Source organism: Lepidochelys kempii, chromosome 1 (assembly GCF_965140265.1).
Source record: "Lepidochelys kempii isolate rLepKem1 chromosome 1, rLepKem1.hap2, whole genome shotgun sequence".
NCBI classification, from domain to species: domain Eukaryota; kingdom Metazoa; phylum Chordata; order Testudines; family Cheloniidae; genus Lepidochelys; species Lepidochelys kempii.
The window spans coordinates 208505184-208523316 of record NC_133256.1 but is presented as its reverse complement, the minus strand read 5'-3'; the positions used below and the strand labels follow the sequence as shown (position 1 = coordinate 208523316).

The 18133-nt window shown below is 44.7% G+C and overlaps 1 protein-coding gene across 9 annotated transcripts in view; it reads left to right on the top strand.

Moving 5' to 3' along the window:
* Positions 1–1123: 1123 nt before the first annotated feature.
* MIX23 (mitochondrial matrix import factor 23) overlaps positions 1124–18133 on the top strand; it is a 62834-nt gene continuing 45824 nt past the window's right edge. For 4 of the 9 annotated variants that reach the window (XR_012154809.1, XM_073310797.1, XM_073310833.1 and 1 more), the window contains exons 1-3: positions 1124–1231; positions 5426–5551; positions 7126–7272. Coding sequence is in view for 7 of the 9 variants with exons in the window: in XM_073310797.1 (XP_073166898.1) it covers positions 1181–1231; positions 5426–5551; positions 7126–7272 (324 nt within the window). In the remaining 2 variants the exon portion in view is untranslated. Of the gene's footprint in view, positions 1232–1260; positions 1601–5425; positions 5552–7125; positions 7273–11382; positions 11527–18133 lie in introns of those variants that run through there. The other 5 variants (XR_012154808.1, XM_073310773.1, XM_073310809.1 and 2 more) reach the window with 3 other exon arrangements.

Here is an 18133-nt window from a genome sequence, read left to right as displayed (position 1 = left end):
AGGCAAAAAGTCAGAGTTAGTTACCAAAAGAAATAAAATATAACCATACAGTCTGAGCTCTCAACCATATAGACCAGGCAACAACTAGATTAAGCCGTTTTTTTTCTCACCCCACTGGATATTGCAGCCCTTTAGTGTACAGATTCCACCCTTGAAATCTGGGCCAATCGCCTCTGTTGGTGTTGTGTCTTCTTCTCAGTGTCTTAGTTGCTTGTAGCATAGGTGGAGTCAGAAGAAGGTCAAGCATGTGGCCACTCTGTTTTATGTCCTTAGTCCATGTGCTTGGAAAACAAGTCCAGGCATGTCTGGGTACATGGCTAAGTATCCAGGCAAAGTTGAGCAATTCCCCTGGTGTGGCCTCATGCAGGTGAGCCACTGTATTGTAGTTCCTTTGCGGGACAATGATTGTTGGTGGGTTGATTGACACCCCACCTAGGTGTTAGTTACTTTCTTTACTAGGGAGCTAATATCTGGCTGGTCCCCCAACCTGCAGCATGTTGACAACCATACAACACCATTCTCATAACTTCATATGCATTAATGATACACATGACTTTCAGCAGATCATACTAACCTTTCCCCTGATACCTTACAAGGCAGGCTTTATATGTAAGATCATGATTACATGAAAATGAGGAATATGGTGGTTCCAGGATGCTCCCCCAAGGTACAGAATGTCACAAAAGCGATAACTCCTTCATTCAGGGTTTTACGACCAACAACCCTCAGGTTTAACTCTGTAGAGTGATTTTTCAAATTACAAAACTGCCACTATTTGTGTCCAGATTTAAAGGCGAGGTTTCACAGCGGTACAAGATGCGATGGGGATGTCCGCACCGCTCACAACGTGCTACCCCCAGGCCAGCAGCTGAGGCAAGGCAGAGGCAGCAAATCGTGACATGGCCGCAAAGCGAATGCCTAGATGCCAACAACTGCCGCCAGCGGCAAACTGTGGCGGGAGCAGCTCGTAACGTCACGCCGGCAGCCGCGGCGCCGCGGCCACGCTCCACGCACGCGAACTCGCGCCCTTGCTCCTCCCGAGTCACGTCCCTGCTCGCGCCACTCCGCGCGCTCTGCAGAGAGCGGCCTCGAGCGCTGCTAGCCAATCCCGTCAGACGCTCCACGCGTCACCCCCGCTGCCCGCTGATTGGCCGGCGTCGGGCTCCGCGGCCTCTCCAATATGGCGGCGCCCAGCGGAGTCCGGACCTGCGAGGACTTTGCCGAGTTCCAGGTACGAGCAGGGCCCGCTGGGGCCCCTCCGTGGCCGGGCGCTGCGCCTGGTGTGAGCCGGGCCCTGGGGGTGGCCGCAGCGGTTCCTGCCTCCAGCCGGGAGGTGACGGGAGCGGGTTGGAGCAGCCGGCTCTGCCCCACGCGGAGCCGGGGGGCAAATGGCCTCTTCCCCGCCCCTCACCGGCCTCCGTCCGCGCGGGGCCGAGGGAGCGGCGGGGTCCTCCCAGGACCCTGACTGACCGTGGGGCACGAGCTCCCGCCGCCCCGCGCAGAGGAGGGGAAACAAGGCAGGCGGGCGCCCCTCCCCTGGAGCGTGGGGGACAAGGTGCCTCTCCCCTACTGGGAGCAAGGGGTGTTTCCCGAAGTTGGGGTGAGGCGGGGAGATAAGTGTCCAGTGGGGATCGGGGCCTTCTGCTTGTGGGGGAGGACTCGGGGGTGGTGAAAATTGCAGAGACTGGTCGTGGGGGAAGATTCTAAAGGAAGGTGTCTGAGGCACCAGGTGGGTGCTTGGCCATTGTCTTCACCTATCCCTCCTAGTGTAGCTGCAATGTATACCAGCAAAAAGGTCATTTTTGCTAGTACAGCGTATACCAGTCTCTTATGCAAAATAAACAATGCTGCCCAAAGCACTTTTTTGCCAGTATAAATGTATCTGTCTTAAGGGACTTCCTGGTCTAAAAATGTTGCAAACCCTGCTTCCCCTCCAGCTAACCAACTTTAATGTCCAAGCAAAACTCTTAAGTGTAGACCACTCCTGAGATGGTATCTGAGCTTTGGACAGCCCCCAGAAGATATGGAAATGTGTACTGTCTGATGTATCCACAGTAGTTGTAGCCCTGTCAGTCCCAGGATATTACAGTGACAAGGTGGGTGAGGTATTGGACCAACTTCTGTTGGTAACAGAGACAAACTTTTGAGCCACACAGAGCTCTGAGACCTGAAGATATTAGAAGAGATATTACCTCACCCACCTTGTCTCTCTAAGGCCGTGTCTTCACTACGGCGATAAGTTGACCTAAGTTATGCAACTCTAGCTATGTGAATAATGAAGCTTACTGTCGTGTCTACACAGTGCTGGGTTGATGGGAGACACTCTCCCGTTGACTTAACTTCCGCTTTTTGTTCCCATGGAGTACTGGAGTCCATGGGAGAGCGATCTGTGGTTGAATTAGCAGGTCTTCCAGTAGACCTGCTGTATTGACCCCTGGTTCTCATCAATCACAGCATCAGGGAGTGGGTGGGTAAGGGTAGACATGTCCTATCTGCCTATCAGTTCATTTAACTTCTGTGCAATTGACCCAAAAGGCCAAGATCCCTTCTTCCCGTGTTTGTCTGATGCTTGCTGTCAGTGCACAGATAGTTGTTTATCTGGCTTTATATTTTTATATCTTGTGTGCTTGCTAGGTAATATGCCCTTAAAGTCTGGTTTGGCATTCATATTCACATGCCTGGAACTAGATTTTGTATGCAAACTCTCCGTAGTTTTAAGCAAAATATTCATAATTCCCCCTTCCCTGTGTCAATTTCACTTGTTATAATTGGATATTTGAGAAGTTAAATGTGACCTAATGTTTAGATTTCAGGGGTAGGCAGGTATGATAGAAGTGCACTGATACAATAGTTTTCAGAGTAACAGCCGTGTTAGTCTGTATTCACAAAAAGAAAAGGAGTACTTGTGGCACCTTAGAGACTAACCAATTTATTAGAGCATAAGCTTTCGTGAGCCACAGCTCACTTCCTCAGATGCATATCGTGGAAACTGCAGCAGGCTTTATATATACACAGAGAATATGAAACAATACCTCCTCCCACCCCACTGTCCTGCTGGTAATAGAATACAATAGTATTACAATAAAAAAGGAAAGAATTCAGGCAACTGTATCTTTGATGTTGCTAAAGCACACAGATATCTCTCTTGAAGAAACAGTAGGCTCGCATGTGATCTCAAAGTATTTCCTAGTGGAAGAACTTCTTCTCTAGACTACAACATATTTATCTCTCCTTCAAATTATGCTATTGTGCTGCCTCTATTCTCAAAATGCTCTGTATGTTTTCCAGAAAAAAAACAAACAGCAAACATTTCCAGCAAATATGTCTAATATGATTGTCCATGGCACTGCTTTCTTCTTTGGTTGCAGTTATGAGAGTGTTTTGTTTTATTTAAATAGAGAAAACAAAGGAATAGATTCCTCACTGCCTCACTTATCTGATCTGTTGCATGTGCAACAGGTGTATCCTAGGTTAAAAGAATCACTCTTAAAATATTAGCGGCACATCATAGTACTTCCATGTTAGATTTCATGTGGGTTATTTACATTTAGAATAATTAATATAAAATACAAAATGTGACTGACTTACACCAGGTAAAGTCCAGGGGCTAAGTTCTGCATGATTCTGTGGCTATGGAATTTGCAGTTTTTCTAAGATGCTACAGAATTCAGTGGGTTTTTTTGCTGTGGGATTTGCCATTCTGCTGCACTTAGATACCCCAAATTGTGTTTACTTATTCGCATTACCATAGTGTTTAGGAGCCCCAGTCATGGACCAGGACCCCATTTTGCTAGGTACAGTGCAAATACAGAACAAGATGGCCCCTGCCCCAAAGAACTTTCTGTGCCTCTGTTCTGTGACTTTTTTGTAGCTGTCTCTTGCTCTTCAGCTTTTCTCAAAAGGGGGAGTTAGTTCGATTTCAGCATACACTGTTCTATGGAGCTAGGCAGCAGGGCTTTGAAAGCCATAGATGGGTATTCAGCTTGCAGCCAATGAGTAGGAAAACCAGAAGTGTTGGCCAGCCACCCTGAGCTTCCTCAGGGACAGCACAATAGCTGATTCTGGAAAGATGAGACGCTGCTGAAACCAGCTACGAGTACCTCTCTAGCACACAAACTGAGGGGAATGAGGGTCTTATGCAAGATACCTGCAGAGCAGGGGAGTGGAGCTGGGCAGCCTAGAGAACAAAGTGAAAATACTCAAAGGCAATCTCCCTGGACACTCAATAACAGACTTAAAAGTGGCAGATGAGGAAAGGCAGAGGCAGCAAATCGTGACATAGCAGCAAAAGAGAATGCCTAGATACCAATAACTGCCACCAGCAGCAAATTCTTAGCCTCCATGCAGGCTAACTCATGCCTTTGCTCCGAATGATGTCCCTACTCGTGCCGCACGCTCCCCAAAAAAACCTCAAAAACAAACTTCAGTGAGAAACTGCAGAACTGGAATTAATTTGCAAACTTGACTCCATCAAATTAGTCCTGAATAAAGACTGGGAGAAGAGAAGAATGAGGGGGGATTTGATAGCTGCTTTCAACTACCTGAAAGGGGGTTCCAAAGAGGATGGATCTAGACTGTTCTCAGTGGTAGCTGATGACAGAACAAGGAGTAATGGTCTCAAGTTGCAGTGGGGGAGGTTTAGGTTGGATATTAGGAAAAACTTTTTCACTAGGAGGGTGGTGAAACACTGGAATGCGTTACCTAGGGAGGTGGTGGAATCTTCTTCCTTAAATATTTTTAAGGTCAGGCTTGACAAAGCCCTGGCTGGGATGATTTAGTTGGGGCTTGGTCCTGCTTTGAGCAGGGGGTTGGACTAGATGACCTCCTGAGGTCCCTTCCAACCCTGATATTCTATGTTTCACTACAAAAAATAATTTTACCTCTGATGTTCACCCCTTCTTGTCTGTTGGAAATGGGCCACATCTACCATGACTGAATTGGCCTCGTTAGCACTCCAAAAAGTAATTTTCCCTCTGTTAATATTCACCCCCTCTTGTCAACTGTTGAAAATGGGCCACATCCACCCTAATTGAATTGGCTTTATTAGCACTGAGATCCCACCCCCAACTCGGTAAGGCAACTCCCATCTTTTCATTTGCTGTGTATTTATACCTGCCTACTGTATTTTCCACTGCATGCATCTGATGAAGTGGGTTTTAGCCCATGAAAGTTTATGCCCAAATAAATTTGTTAGTCTCGAAGGTGCCACAAGGACCCAAAACAATATTCATCCTCAAAAAATTCAGCAAAGACTGTTTCATGGATGGCACTTTTTTGGTTTTTTTGCTGTGTTCTTCAGGTAACACAGCTATTCAAATTAAAAATTGCGTAATTGTACAGTTCCTCTCTAACACGGCTGCTACTCTGAAACCTCTAATTTCCCTGTCATTCAAGTATAAGCAAGGATTTTTATTTTTACATGCAGGATTTGCTCAGGGTGATGCGGACAATTGATGACAGAATAGTCCATGAATTAAACACTACACTTCCAACAGCTTCCTTTGCAGGGAAAGTCGATGCTAACCAAACCTGTAAAGAGCTCTACCAGTCTGTAAGTGTACCTATTCCATTATAGCTTTTTTTTAACCAATTTGTGATGCTTTATTAAATGTAGTGTCCAGAAACACAAAATCACCCGTTCCCCAGCTTGTTACAAATTGCTAGCACAGCAGACACTCCAATATGCATCCACAACTGACCTACTTGACTTTTTATATAGCTAGTCTCCACTAATGGCTGCTTTACGTCAGGAACCCATGTGCAGAGTTTGTTGTTGTTTTTTTGCTCCACTCTAGCATTCTTGCAGGATATTCTGCTGACCATAGTATGTGTCAGACAGCTCATCCATTACTCCATCTAAATAGCAGGGCTAACACATTTCCGCAGTACTTTCAAAGCAGTCTACTTCTATAAAGTTAAGGTCTTCACCTTTTCCTCTGTCTGATACTATTTGTTAAATTCAGTTACTTGGTATTCTGAACAACATTGCTTGCCAGGATATAAAGACTCAAAACTGATTCTTATGGGATCACAGACAACTGATTCCAAAGATTATAACAGCAGCCACCAGATTTGAAACCTTTATATCTTAGAAACTCCTCCCTGGAGCAGTAGAGCCTATACGGTGGTAGGATGTGGGTGGGAGTCAGGCTTAGCACGAAGTAAAGGCTTGTGTACATGTACAAGTAGCACCACTGTAGTACTTTAGTGAAGACTCTACTGTGCCAATGGGAGAGCTTCTGCTGTCAGCGTAGTTAATCCACCTCCATGAGTGGCAGTAACCCTGTTGACAGGAGAAGTTCTACCGGTCGACATAGAGCTGTCTACACTGGGGGTTAGTTCAGTATAACTACATCACTCGGGTGTGGATGTATACCAGTGTAAATTTGTAGCATAGACCGGACCTAAGGAAACAACAAAGCAGTAGGGTGCGTCAAGGAGAAGCAGCGCCTCTGAAAGATTTGACCTGTCGGCTCTGTGTAATGGTGTAGCCCACCTGTCTCTTGTCCCACCCTCAATCTACTTTGTTTCAGTCACTTCCTGTAAGCACTGAGGAATTTCAGTTGTTGGTACTGAGCGGGAATATTATATCCATGAGATGTTTTCTTTTAAAAAAAAAAAAAAAGAAAAAGAAAAAAGGCAGTTGGACTCACTTTAGTATCTTTATTGTGTCTTTCCCTGCTAGTGTTGTGCTCTTCTAGCACCTGCTCCATAGCTTGCTGTGTACCCTGCAATGTGAGCCCCTGTTAGCATGGCCCCAGCACAGAAAGATCAATATAGTTATACTATTGCTATTCGATTCCCCCACCTACCTTAGAATTGGAAATAAGATCTTGTATACAGCTGTCAGTTTGTGGGGAGTGGGATCCACTTCTGAGAGAAGGAAGGGGTATTCTCTCCTTGTGATGTACGGAAATGGGGACCTATCACATAAGCAGAAGTATAGAAGAGCAGTTGTGGCAAGATTGCTCTACCAACAAGGAGAGCTGCTATTGTAGCTGTACTGTGAGACTCAGCACAGCATGTTTTGTTTTGTTTTTAAACTTGTTTTTGTAATTTAGCGGCTTTTTCTTCCCACAGGCCATTGAGCTAGATAATCTGATTATTTTTTTCTTCTCCAATTAGCTGATGGAGGCTCATGCCAGCAGAGAGAAAATAATCAAAAGCTGTATTGCTCAGACTTCCAATGTAGTAAAAACTCTTCGAGAAAAGAGGGAGAAGGCCCAGGATGACATAGCATTATTAAAGCAGCTCAGGCAAGAGCAGACAAAGGTGAGTGGTGGTACTTCCTGGAATTCATTCAGGGAGAAAGGAAGGGTTGGTGTTTCAGCTAACTGATTATTTCCATTGTGAAGATCTGTCATCCTGTACTGAATTTTAGCTCGTACAACTCAAGTTTGGCTACTTGTTGGCTTGGTTGGTGAGAGGGCTCCCTTCAGTCCACAAGACAGAACTGTGCACACTTTTAATCTATAATCTGTTATGACAACATGTAAAATAAACACAATTCATTCACCAAATCATAGACTACGGTCTTAACCAAATAACAGTCATTAACAGATAGTGAATGTCACTTAAAAAAGGAAAGAGAAGCAAACCTTTGTTAAAGATGTCCTGACAGGGCCTCATAACTAGGGCCCTACCAAATTCATGGTCCGTTTTGGTCAATTTCACAGTCACAGGATTTTAAAAATCATAAATTTCATAATTTCAGCTATTTAAATCTGACATTTCATGGTGTTGTAATTGTAGGGATCCTGACCCAAAAAGGAGCTGTGGGGAGGGGTCACAAGGTTATTGTAGGGGGGGTTGTGGTACTGCTACCCTTACTTCTGCGCTGCTGCTGGCGACGGCGCTGCCTTCAGAGCTGGGCAGCTGGAGAGTGGTGGCTGCTGGCTGGGAGTCCGGCTCTGAAGGCAGAGCCGCCACCAGCAGCAGCAGCGCAGAAGTAAGGATGGCATGGTGTAGTATTGTCACCCTTACTTCTGTGCTGCGCTGAGAGTTGCGCTCTCGGTCATCAGCCACCACTCTCCGGCCACCCAGCTCTGAAGGTAGCAGCGCAGAAGTAACAGTGGTATGGTATTGCCCCCCTTATTCTGAGCCTTCAGAGCTGGGTGCCTGGCCAACAGCTGCCACTCTTCAACTGCCCAGCTTTGAAGTCAGCGTAGAAGTAAGGGTGGAAATACTGTGACACCCCTCCCCCCAAAAAAACAACAACAAGAAACAAACAAAAAAAACAAAACCTTGCGACCCACCTGCAACTCCCTTTTGGGTCCGGACCCCCAGTTTGAGAAATGAAGTCTTCCCCCCTTGAAATCTCTATAGTATAGGGTAAAAGTACACAAAAGACTAGATTTCACATGGGGAGACCAGATTTCACGGTCTTTGTGATGCATTTTTCATGGCCGTGAATTTGGTAGGGTCCTACTCATAACCTTTCAAAACTTGTGCCTGCTGAAAATGAAGATCTTGGAGAATCAGGGAAATAAACACTAGCAAATATGGCAATACACAATTTAGTTAACATTCCAGAACCTCAACTCTGCCCCCTTGATCTCTGCCACAAGGGGTGCTTCAGAGAGGCGGCCCTACCAACCCCTCACTCAGTTTGTTAACAGGAGCTCAAACTATTGTTCTTAGTGAGGTCTGCCAACCTACGTCTAGGTCCCTGAGTCAATGGTGCTGCAAAAATACAGTGAGGATGGAAGTGTGTAAACAGGAGTGCTGATATTGGGGTTTGTGTGAGGTGTGAGAAATTGGCAGTTTTCATTAGGCTGGGTAGAGTAATGTTATATTCCTATTGCTATCACCCAAGGGGTAGAATTAAGGTGGTGTGTGGTATGGAAAGCATTACTATAACTGTACAATTCCTTCTTTTCTAATGTACTCCAAACAAAATAACACTTCCTGAATTTCGGAGGTGTCAGTTTGAAGGGTCTGCGGCACTGCCAGGCAATTGTAACTCCCCTTTAACCAAGTTTTTATTAATGTTCCTTGTTTTGTGAGGAGGTAGGGTAGTGGTGGGGTCATGATGGGAAGGCTTTGGGGCCACATATCACCACCTCTCAGGTACCGGCTGTGCCTTCCTTCAGGCACTTTATACAACCAGTAGTACTGGAGGGGCCACAGTGAGAAAAGGTTGTAGCTGATCAACTGTGAGGAACACATACACCAACTTGGAGGTTAAGCATAGGGAAGGGAAGGGGACCCCCAGAGTCCCTACTCCATTTCAGAGACTAGCATGGGGGGGAACAGGTTTTGCATACGTCTCTACAGCATATGAGGTTTACAGAGGAGTGAAGTGCCCTGTTGATCTCAATGGGTGTTCTCTTCCCCACTTGGCCCATCTCAGTGCTATGTGCCTGTGCCCTGCATGAGAGCATACCTTTCTCATTTCCCTACTCCGTTTTCAGCACAGTGTGCGTGTGGCATGCATTGAGTGTACCTATTAGTTCCTGATGCAGGCTGGATCTGTTGTTCGCAGTGGTGCCTGGCAGGAGTTCACTGAGCCTTGTTTGGCCCATAACTGATTTGTCTTGGCCAGGACTCTTACATTGACCTCACTCGTGTCCTTGTCAACGTGACAGCAAGTTCCTCCTATATTAGCCATACTGGCTTTCATATCCCAGCACAGTACTGCCACAACCTGCCAAACTATTCTAGGGCAGGACTTGGGCTGATGTGTAGATAGTGCTGGAGATACACTTCTGTGGTGTTGCACTTCCTCAAAATTCATACACCACCCATACTTCCAGAAGGAGTTCCATTGTGGCCCCAGACAGCAAGAAAGGAAGTGCTAATTGTTACACTCACAAATCTTCTGAGGAGAGGATTTGAATTCATGGTCCTTGTGTTAAAGGGCCAGCATCTGTTTCCCAAGCAACCAAATGTTACTCACTGTGCCATTGACAAAGGTGTTCCCTAGTAAACAATAGCTTGAAGAGGGGTGAATTGTCTGTAAACCTTTGTCTCTCTAAGGTAGATACTCTGTTACCAAAAGATGCTTGCCAGAACCTGGTGTACGCATCTGGAAAACCAGAATGCGAATATGATAACCAGTTTTGAAAACCAGTATTTCAAAGAAGTTATCGTTGAATAATTGATCTGAGGGACCGTCCGGTGATGCGATCCTCATTAAGACACAGCCATAACGTTTTCCCTGGCTGTGGGGGGGTGGGGAAGTTATAGGAATTGATAAATGTTAAAAGCAGCTTTTAGGGGTATACATATGTCAGAAACGCTTTGACCAAATCATCCCAAATTTGCACCACAAAAGTCTAGTCTAGGCCCCAATGGGGCCAGTTTTGAACCAAGCTGAATTTTGAAATACTGCTTATACATAAAATTTTGCTTCAGACTTTCTTCCTCCCTTTTAGGAAGCTCCCGCATGAATGCTGTTTTGTTGGTTGGACCTGCCATACATTGTACTCTTTAGAAAAGAATGAAAGTCAAATAAGTTCTGAATTATTAGGTTTTGAAGCTGGCTCTTGGCGCAGCACACTAAGGGTACATCAACACAGCAAAAAAACAAAAGCAACCCCTCACCCCTGCGTTATCCAGTATCAGAACCTGGGTCAACTGATGTGGGCTCACACTGCAGGGCTAAAAATAGAATCATAGATGTTCGGGCTCAGGCTGGAGCCTGGGTTCTGAGACCCTCCCCCCTCGGCGGGATTCACAGCCTGGGTTCCAGCTTGAGCCCAAATGTATACACTGCTATTTTTAGCCCTGCAATGCAAGCCCTGCGTGCTCGAGTTAGTTGATCCAGTCTCCAAGACTTGCTGCTGTGGGTTTGGTTTTTTCCCCCGCTGTGTAGGCATACCATAAATGAGCTCGGGGCAGTCACTTATATAAGCTTTTTTTAAGACCAGGGGGGACCTTTGTGGTCGCATAGTTTGACCTCCTGCATAACACAGGGCATAGAACTTCCTTGAACTAAGTCCTGCTGATTTAAATAATACTGATTTAAAACACTTCCAGTAATGGGAAATCCACCACAGCCCTTGTTAAGTTGTTCCAGTGCTTAGTTGTCCTAAAAATGTGTGCCTTATTCCAAGTCTGAATTTATCTAGCTTCAATTTCTAACCACTGGATCTTGTTTTATCTTTGTCTGCTAGATTGAAGAGCCCTCTTATCAAATTTATGTTTACCATGTAGCTACTTGTAGATTGATCAAGTTATTCCTTAACTTTCTCTTTGATAAGCTAAATAGATTGAGCTCCCTGAGACATGTTTTTCAATCCTTAGATCATTTTCATGTCTCTTTTCTCAATCGTCTCCAAGTTTTCAAAATTCTTCTTGAAGTGTGGACACACTATTCCATTAGCAGTTGCATCAATGCAAAATAACAGAGATAATGTAATCTCCCTACTTCTTCTCAAGATGCCTCTGTTTTATACATCCAAGGATTACACTCGACCTCTTAGCAATGGTGACAAAATGCAGCTTATGTTCTTCTGGTTATCCACTATGACCTCCAAATCCTTCTCAGAGACACTGTTTCCCATGTTAAGAGTTCTCCATCCTGTAAGTATTGCTAGCAGTCTTTGTTCCTAGATATATAACTTCACATTTGGACCTACTGAAACACATTTTGTTTGATTGTGCCCAGATTACTAAGTGGTGCTGATTGCTCTGTGTCTGTGACCTGTGGTCCTATTTACCATTGCCCCAATTGTTGTGTCCTCTGCACACCATCATATAGATTTTGTTTTCTTCCTGGTCATTTGCTAGAAATGTTAAAAGTTTAGGACCAAGAACCAGTCCCTGCGGGACCCCGCTCAAAATGTATGTGCACGAATCTGTTTATAATTATGTTTTGAGGCTTATCAATTATTCAGGTTTTAATCCATTTAATGTATATTATGTTGATTTTGTAGCTTTCTAGTTTCTTAATCAAACTGTCTTGTAGCACCGAGTCAAATGCCTTACAGAAGTCTATTACATCAACACCATTATCATCCATACTTGTAATCTTATAATAAAAAGATATCAAGTTAGATTAATAGTCACTTTTCCATAAACCCATGTTGATTGGCATTAATTATAAACTGACTCCCATGTCAGACATTCCATTATTTTGCCTGGGGTCAATGTCAAGCTGTCAGGATTAAAATTACCCAGGTCATCCCAAGTACTCTTTTAAAATATTAACACATTAGCTTTCTTCCAGTTTTATGGAACTTCCCCAGTGTTTCAAAAATGTTGATTTTTAATAATTAGTAGTCCAAAGAACTCATTGGATAGCTCTTCTAAGACACTTGGATGCACTTCCTCCAAACTTGTTGACTTTAAACAAGTCTAGCTTTAGTAGTTGCTGTTTAACATCTTTAGTTAGTTTTTGATATCTCATGGCAATGAGGTCCACAGTTAATAATACATTATTTAAAGATTTTTCCTTTTATAATGGTTGCCTTTGTTTCACCGAATGTCTGGTTATTATTACGGTGGAGTTGTAGTGAAACCATAGTTAAGGTTGTGTGAGAGAATTGTGTTTAACAAGAAAAAAGAATTGTAAATGATTTACTCACGGGGGCGGGGAGGGAGAGTGTAGGAGAGTCCCTTCCATTTTCTTTGCAGTTAGAATTTGTAGGGAAATAAGCATCTTAAAATATTTTGGGAATAAAAACAGATGGGTTTGAATTTGGGTCCCTGATTTTTCACTGTTTCTCAAACACCTTTTGCAAAGAGTACATACGGAGACTGTACACTGTATTTCCAGTGTTGATTATTGTGTATCTGTGGGGTACACAAATATCACTTTCCTATATTTTTCATTTTGGAATTTCTATGAAAAGATTTTAATCAATAGCTGATTTGAGTGTCATCAATTTTGTATTAACTATGTATTAACTATGTATTAACAACTGTATTAACTATGACAGGTTTCAGAGTAACAGCCATGTTAGTCTGTATTCGCAAAAAGAAAAGGAGTACTTGTGGCACCTTAGAGACTAACCAATTTATTTGAGCATAAGCTTTTGTGAGCTACAGCTCACTTCATCGGATGCATACTGTGGAAACTGCAGAAGACATTATATACACAGAGACCATGAAACAATACCTCCTCCCACCCCACTCTCCTGCTTTTCCACAGTATGCATCCGATGAAGTGAGCTGTAGCTCACGAAAGCTTATGCTCAAATAAATTGGTTAGTCTCTAAGGTGCCACAAGTACTCCTTTTCTTTTTGCGTATTAACTTATAATGACTTTCTTTGCTAGGTAGCACTTTGTTCAAAAGAGCAAATCTGCCAGATTACAATGGTTGTATTTAATGTTGATGTTTTTCCATTGTCAAATGCTCAGTATAGCGGCTATGTTCACTACTGCAAAAAATGTAAGGCACTGTTTGCTTTTTATTTATCTCCAGTTTACGTAGTTTTTGAGTAACATAAGGGAATTCATATAGGAAAAACTTCATTTAAAGTTAATGTTCTGTTTTACTTGAGTAGCATTTCCTCAAATTCTGAAAAGCTAGTATATACACAGTCAGGGTCTACAATCGCGCTGTTGCTTTCTACAACAATATTTTACTTACTACTATCCTCCTTCCACATTAACATGCAAGGCTTTATAAACTGCCATGCAGCCTTAACTCCAGCATACCGTCAGAGTTTAAGGCCAGAAGGAACCACCAGATCATCTAGTCTGATTGCCTGTATATCACCGTCCACTAAACGTCATCCAGCAACCTCCATATTAAGCTCAACAACCAGAATAGATCAAAGTGTAGTACGAGCCTCAGAAGACTAAACTATTGTGTGCCACAGGCAGAGAACATGAAGGACCAGGGTGCACCAATGCCCAAGGCCTCTGCAGTGCAAAGTAATTAAGTAAGAAATACCAGATGATCCTAGCACATGATCCATGTCCCATGCTACAGAGGAAGGTGGGAGGGGAAAAAAACAAGCTCACTCGTCCTGGCCCTGAATATGGTAATCAATTAGAACCCTGAGCATGTGAGCAAGACCCACTGGCCAAGTACCTGAGAGAGAGGATTCCCTGGCTTACCCCTTCCAGTATTGTCAGACATGGTCATCTCTGATGCTTTATAGGAAGAACACCCAAATCTCCCAGAATACATTGGGGAGAAAAAATTCCCTTCCAGATCCCTTCAGTGGACTGGATGAAGCCCTGAAGCATGAGATCTTAATAACATAAGACGTGAACCTGAAGAGACATCCAGGGCTGCTGAGCCCAGTTCCACACCACCACACGCAAATCTATGATCTAATCCCACTCAAATTTATGAAGCCCTATCGTAAAACTAATTAAGTTGTTTTCCCCCACAACATCCATTGGGAGGCTGTTCCAGAACCTCACTCCTCTAATGGTTAGAAACAATCTAATTTCCAGCCTAAATTTTTGCATGACCAATTTATACCCATTTGTTCTTGTGCCAACTTTGTCCTTCAGCTTAAATAGCTCTTCATCCTCCTTGGTATATTTATACAGAGCAATCATAGCCCCTCTCAGCTTTTGTTTGTCTAGGTTGAGCAAGCCAAGCTCTTCCAGTCTCCTCTCATAAAATTGGCCCTTCATTCCCCTCGCCCACTCAATCATCTAAGTCAATCTGCCTGCTGACCACAGTGGAATGCCGCTTTTGGGCTTGGGAAACAAGCACTGAGTGGTGGGATCGAATCGTGATGCATGTCTGGGATGACGAGCAGTGGCTGCAGAATTTTCTCATGAAGAAAGCCACATTCATGGGACTGTGTGATGAGCTCACCCCAGCCCTGCAGCACAAGGACACAAGAATGAGAGCTGCCCTGTCACTGGAGAAGCACATGGCTATAGCAGTCTGGAGTAGCCAGCTTCCACGGTGCAACTGATCGGTTGCTAACCAGTTCGGAATGGGAAAGTCGACTGTTGAAGTCGTGTTGATGGAAGTGTGCAGGGCCATTAATCGCATCCTGTTTCCAAAGACCGTGACGCTGGGCAACGTGCATGAGATTGTAGATGGCTTTGCACAAATGGGCTTCCCTAACTGCGGAGGGGTGATAGATGGCATGCACATTCCAATTTTGCCACCAGGCCACCTAGCCACCAAGTACATTAATCGCAAGGGGTATTTCTCAATGTTTCTCCAGGCGCTTGTGGATCACTGTGGGCATTTCACGGACATTAACGCAGGCTGGTCCAGAAAGGTGCATGACGCACGCATCTTTCAGAACACTGGCCTGTTCAAGAAGCTGCAAGCAGGGACTTTCTTCCTGGACCAGAAGATCACCGTAGGGGAACTCGAAATGCCCATTGTGATCCTGGGAGACCCTGCCTACTTCTTAATGCCATGGCTCATGAAGCCATACATGGGGCAACTTGACAGCAGTAAGGAGCGGTTCAATAACAGGCTGAGCAAGTGCAAAATGACTGTGGAGTGTGCATTTGGCCGTTTAAATGCTCACTGGCGCTGCCTCTATGGGAAGCTTGACATGGCTGATGACAATATTTCTATGCTTATAGCCGCGTGCTGTACGCTCCGTAATGTGTGTGAAGGGAAGGGTGAAAGCTTCACTCAGGGCTGGACCACAGAGTCTCAGTGCCTAGAGGCTGAGTGTGAACAACCAGAGACCAGGGCTATTAGAGGGGCACAGTACGGGGCCATAAGGATCAGGGATGCCTTGAGGCAGCAATTTGAAGCTGAAAGTCTCTAATATTTGTTGCTATGCTCGGGATTGCAGTGCTTGTAATACTAGGAGGTGCTTGATGCATGTGATGCAAGAAGGGGCCTTAACATTATTGTATGTTGCTTTGCAGTGCTATTTTTGCTTTCACTTAATAGAATAAAGATTGCTTTCAAACAAACAATTCTTTTATTAAAAGACAACAACTGGAGGAGGAGTCAAACAAAAAAGTCAGCAGGGAGGGGAAGGAGGTATGGGGGAAGAAAAGCTCTCAAGAGGAGGAGGGGTCCCAGGACAGCTACAGATTTGTGTATGTCCAGGGATCATACCCAATCTTCTCCTTTGGAGTACAATGCACCCAGTGCTGTACTTCAGCTGGGCCAAACTGCAGATGGATGGGTGTTGAGTGCAGTGGGTAGTAGGAGCCCACACTGCTGGACTGTGAGGAGGGAGGAGTGGAATGCTGTGGGTAGAGAGTGGAGCCAGGGGGACAGTGTGTGTGTGTGTTGGGGGGGGGGGGTGCGTGGGAAAGAGCTTTGTGACAGCGGCTGCAGGGGAGGGCGGGTGCGGAGCTGCTCAGTTTGAAAGAGCTAGTCTCGCCTGGAGCGTGTCCACTTGGCGCTCCGTAACTGTTAGGAGCCGCTCTGTGGCTTCTTTCTTGTTTGCCGCATTCTCCTTTCAGTCCTTTTCTCGCTGTCCTACCACTCCTTCAATTCCTGTTTCTCGGTGGCCAAGTACGTTATAACCTCACGCAGAAAGTCCTCCTTAGTTCTTCATAATTTCTGTCCCCATACTTTCCACAGGAGGTGATCATTCTGGAAGATATCTCACAGCTGAGGGTGAGCAGGGAATCAAGGGAGGGTCTTCTCCAAGCCTGTGGCTTCCGCCCTGGCGCCTATGCGGCTAGCCCGTGTGCAGCAATGGTGTCCTGGTCATGGCCCCTTTCTATCCTGCATCATCTAATCTGTCCATAGGTAACATAATTCCTATGGCTGGAGCACAGCTGGACTGCACAGCTTCCTCTCCTCAAATGCCGATGAGGTCCAGCAGCTCGGCATTGCTCCAAGCGGGGGATCGCCTGGTGCGTGGAGCAGGCACATCCACCTGGAAAGATGTGCTGAGACCACTGCACGCATCACCGAGCAAAGAAGAAGGGCACCTTCAAATTTGCAAAGGAACGTATAGGGTGGGGCTGATGGTTGGTCAGCCAAGAGCAGGGCAGTAGAGTTCAAACTGATGGCCAGAGAGCTCTGTAATTGCCATGGTGTGTACACTGGCACCACAGCGCTGTAGCCCCAGCGCAGAAAGCTCTACGCCTCTCATCGAGGTGTTTGGTTTTTTTAATAGCGCTGTAAGTGCGCTGAAACTGCTCACTAAGGGGCTTGGTAGTGTGTACACCTCAGGAGTTTAGTGCACAGAAACTTGCCAGTGTAGATAGGGCCTAAGAGTCTGCTCTGTGCATTCCTACAAAACTGTTTCAATGTTTGAAATAAAACACTGTGCTTGATGTTTTAAAAAAAAAAAAAACCCAAACACCATTGTTAATGTTGCTATTGATAGTTAATCTCATTCTCTGAGGCAGAAATGTAGCAGCCTGCCTGCTAGTAACATTGTTAATGTTCCTATTGTTAGTTAACTGTCCCCATTCTCACTCAGTCCCGAGGAGTGTGAAACCTGTAAATGTTTTAAGGCTCCTTTACGTTGCCAGAATGGAAAGGAGCCTTATTGTAAATGATAGGGAATCCTCAGCTAGGAAGATATATGTGCTTTCTCAGTTTTTTTTTTTCCTGTGCCAAAGTGGCACAATGTGATTTAGATTACAGCTCAGGATTTATTTTACTTACCCATTTAAAAAAAAGACTTGGAGGGCAAATAAAACATTTATTAAGCGGTCAATAAAATGTCAGGACAATTAGAACCAAGTACTTCCCAAAGTACCCAGCCAGGTCCAGATGAAGTTACCAAAGGCAAAGGGATGTGAACGGCCTTCACATCATGCATCAAAAATGGTTACACCAGTTTCTCACGCTCGAGAATTCCTACAAAAAACTGTATTCGGATGGGGACAACTTATTTTGCACATCCTGCAATGTTGTTCTCAATTATGACTGATGGTCTGTAATTGTGGATCATTCTGCATTTTTAAAAAAACCCACATTTTTGACAAATATGCAGAATTTAAAAATCTTGTGTGCAGAATTTTTAATTTTTTGGTGCAGAATTCCCCCGGGGTAAACTCTGCACTGGAGCTGTGCCATTTTGAATTTTCCCCTCCTTGAAAGTGCATGAGCAGAATTGTACACTGTATTCCAGATGGAGTCTTAAAAGTGCCTTGTACAGTGGGACCAATACTTCTCTCTGGAAATACATTACCTCATACATCCTAAGATCATATTTGCCTTTTTCACAGTTGCATCAACTTGGTGACTCAGTCATCCTGTATCAGTAACACACTTAGCTTTCTTGTATCCTCTGTTGCTTTCAGCTGATGAGCTCACAGCCTGTAGCA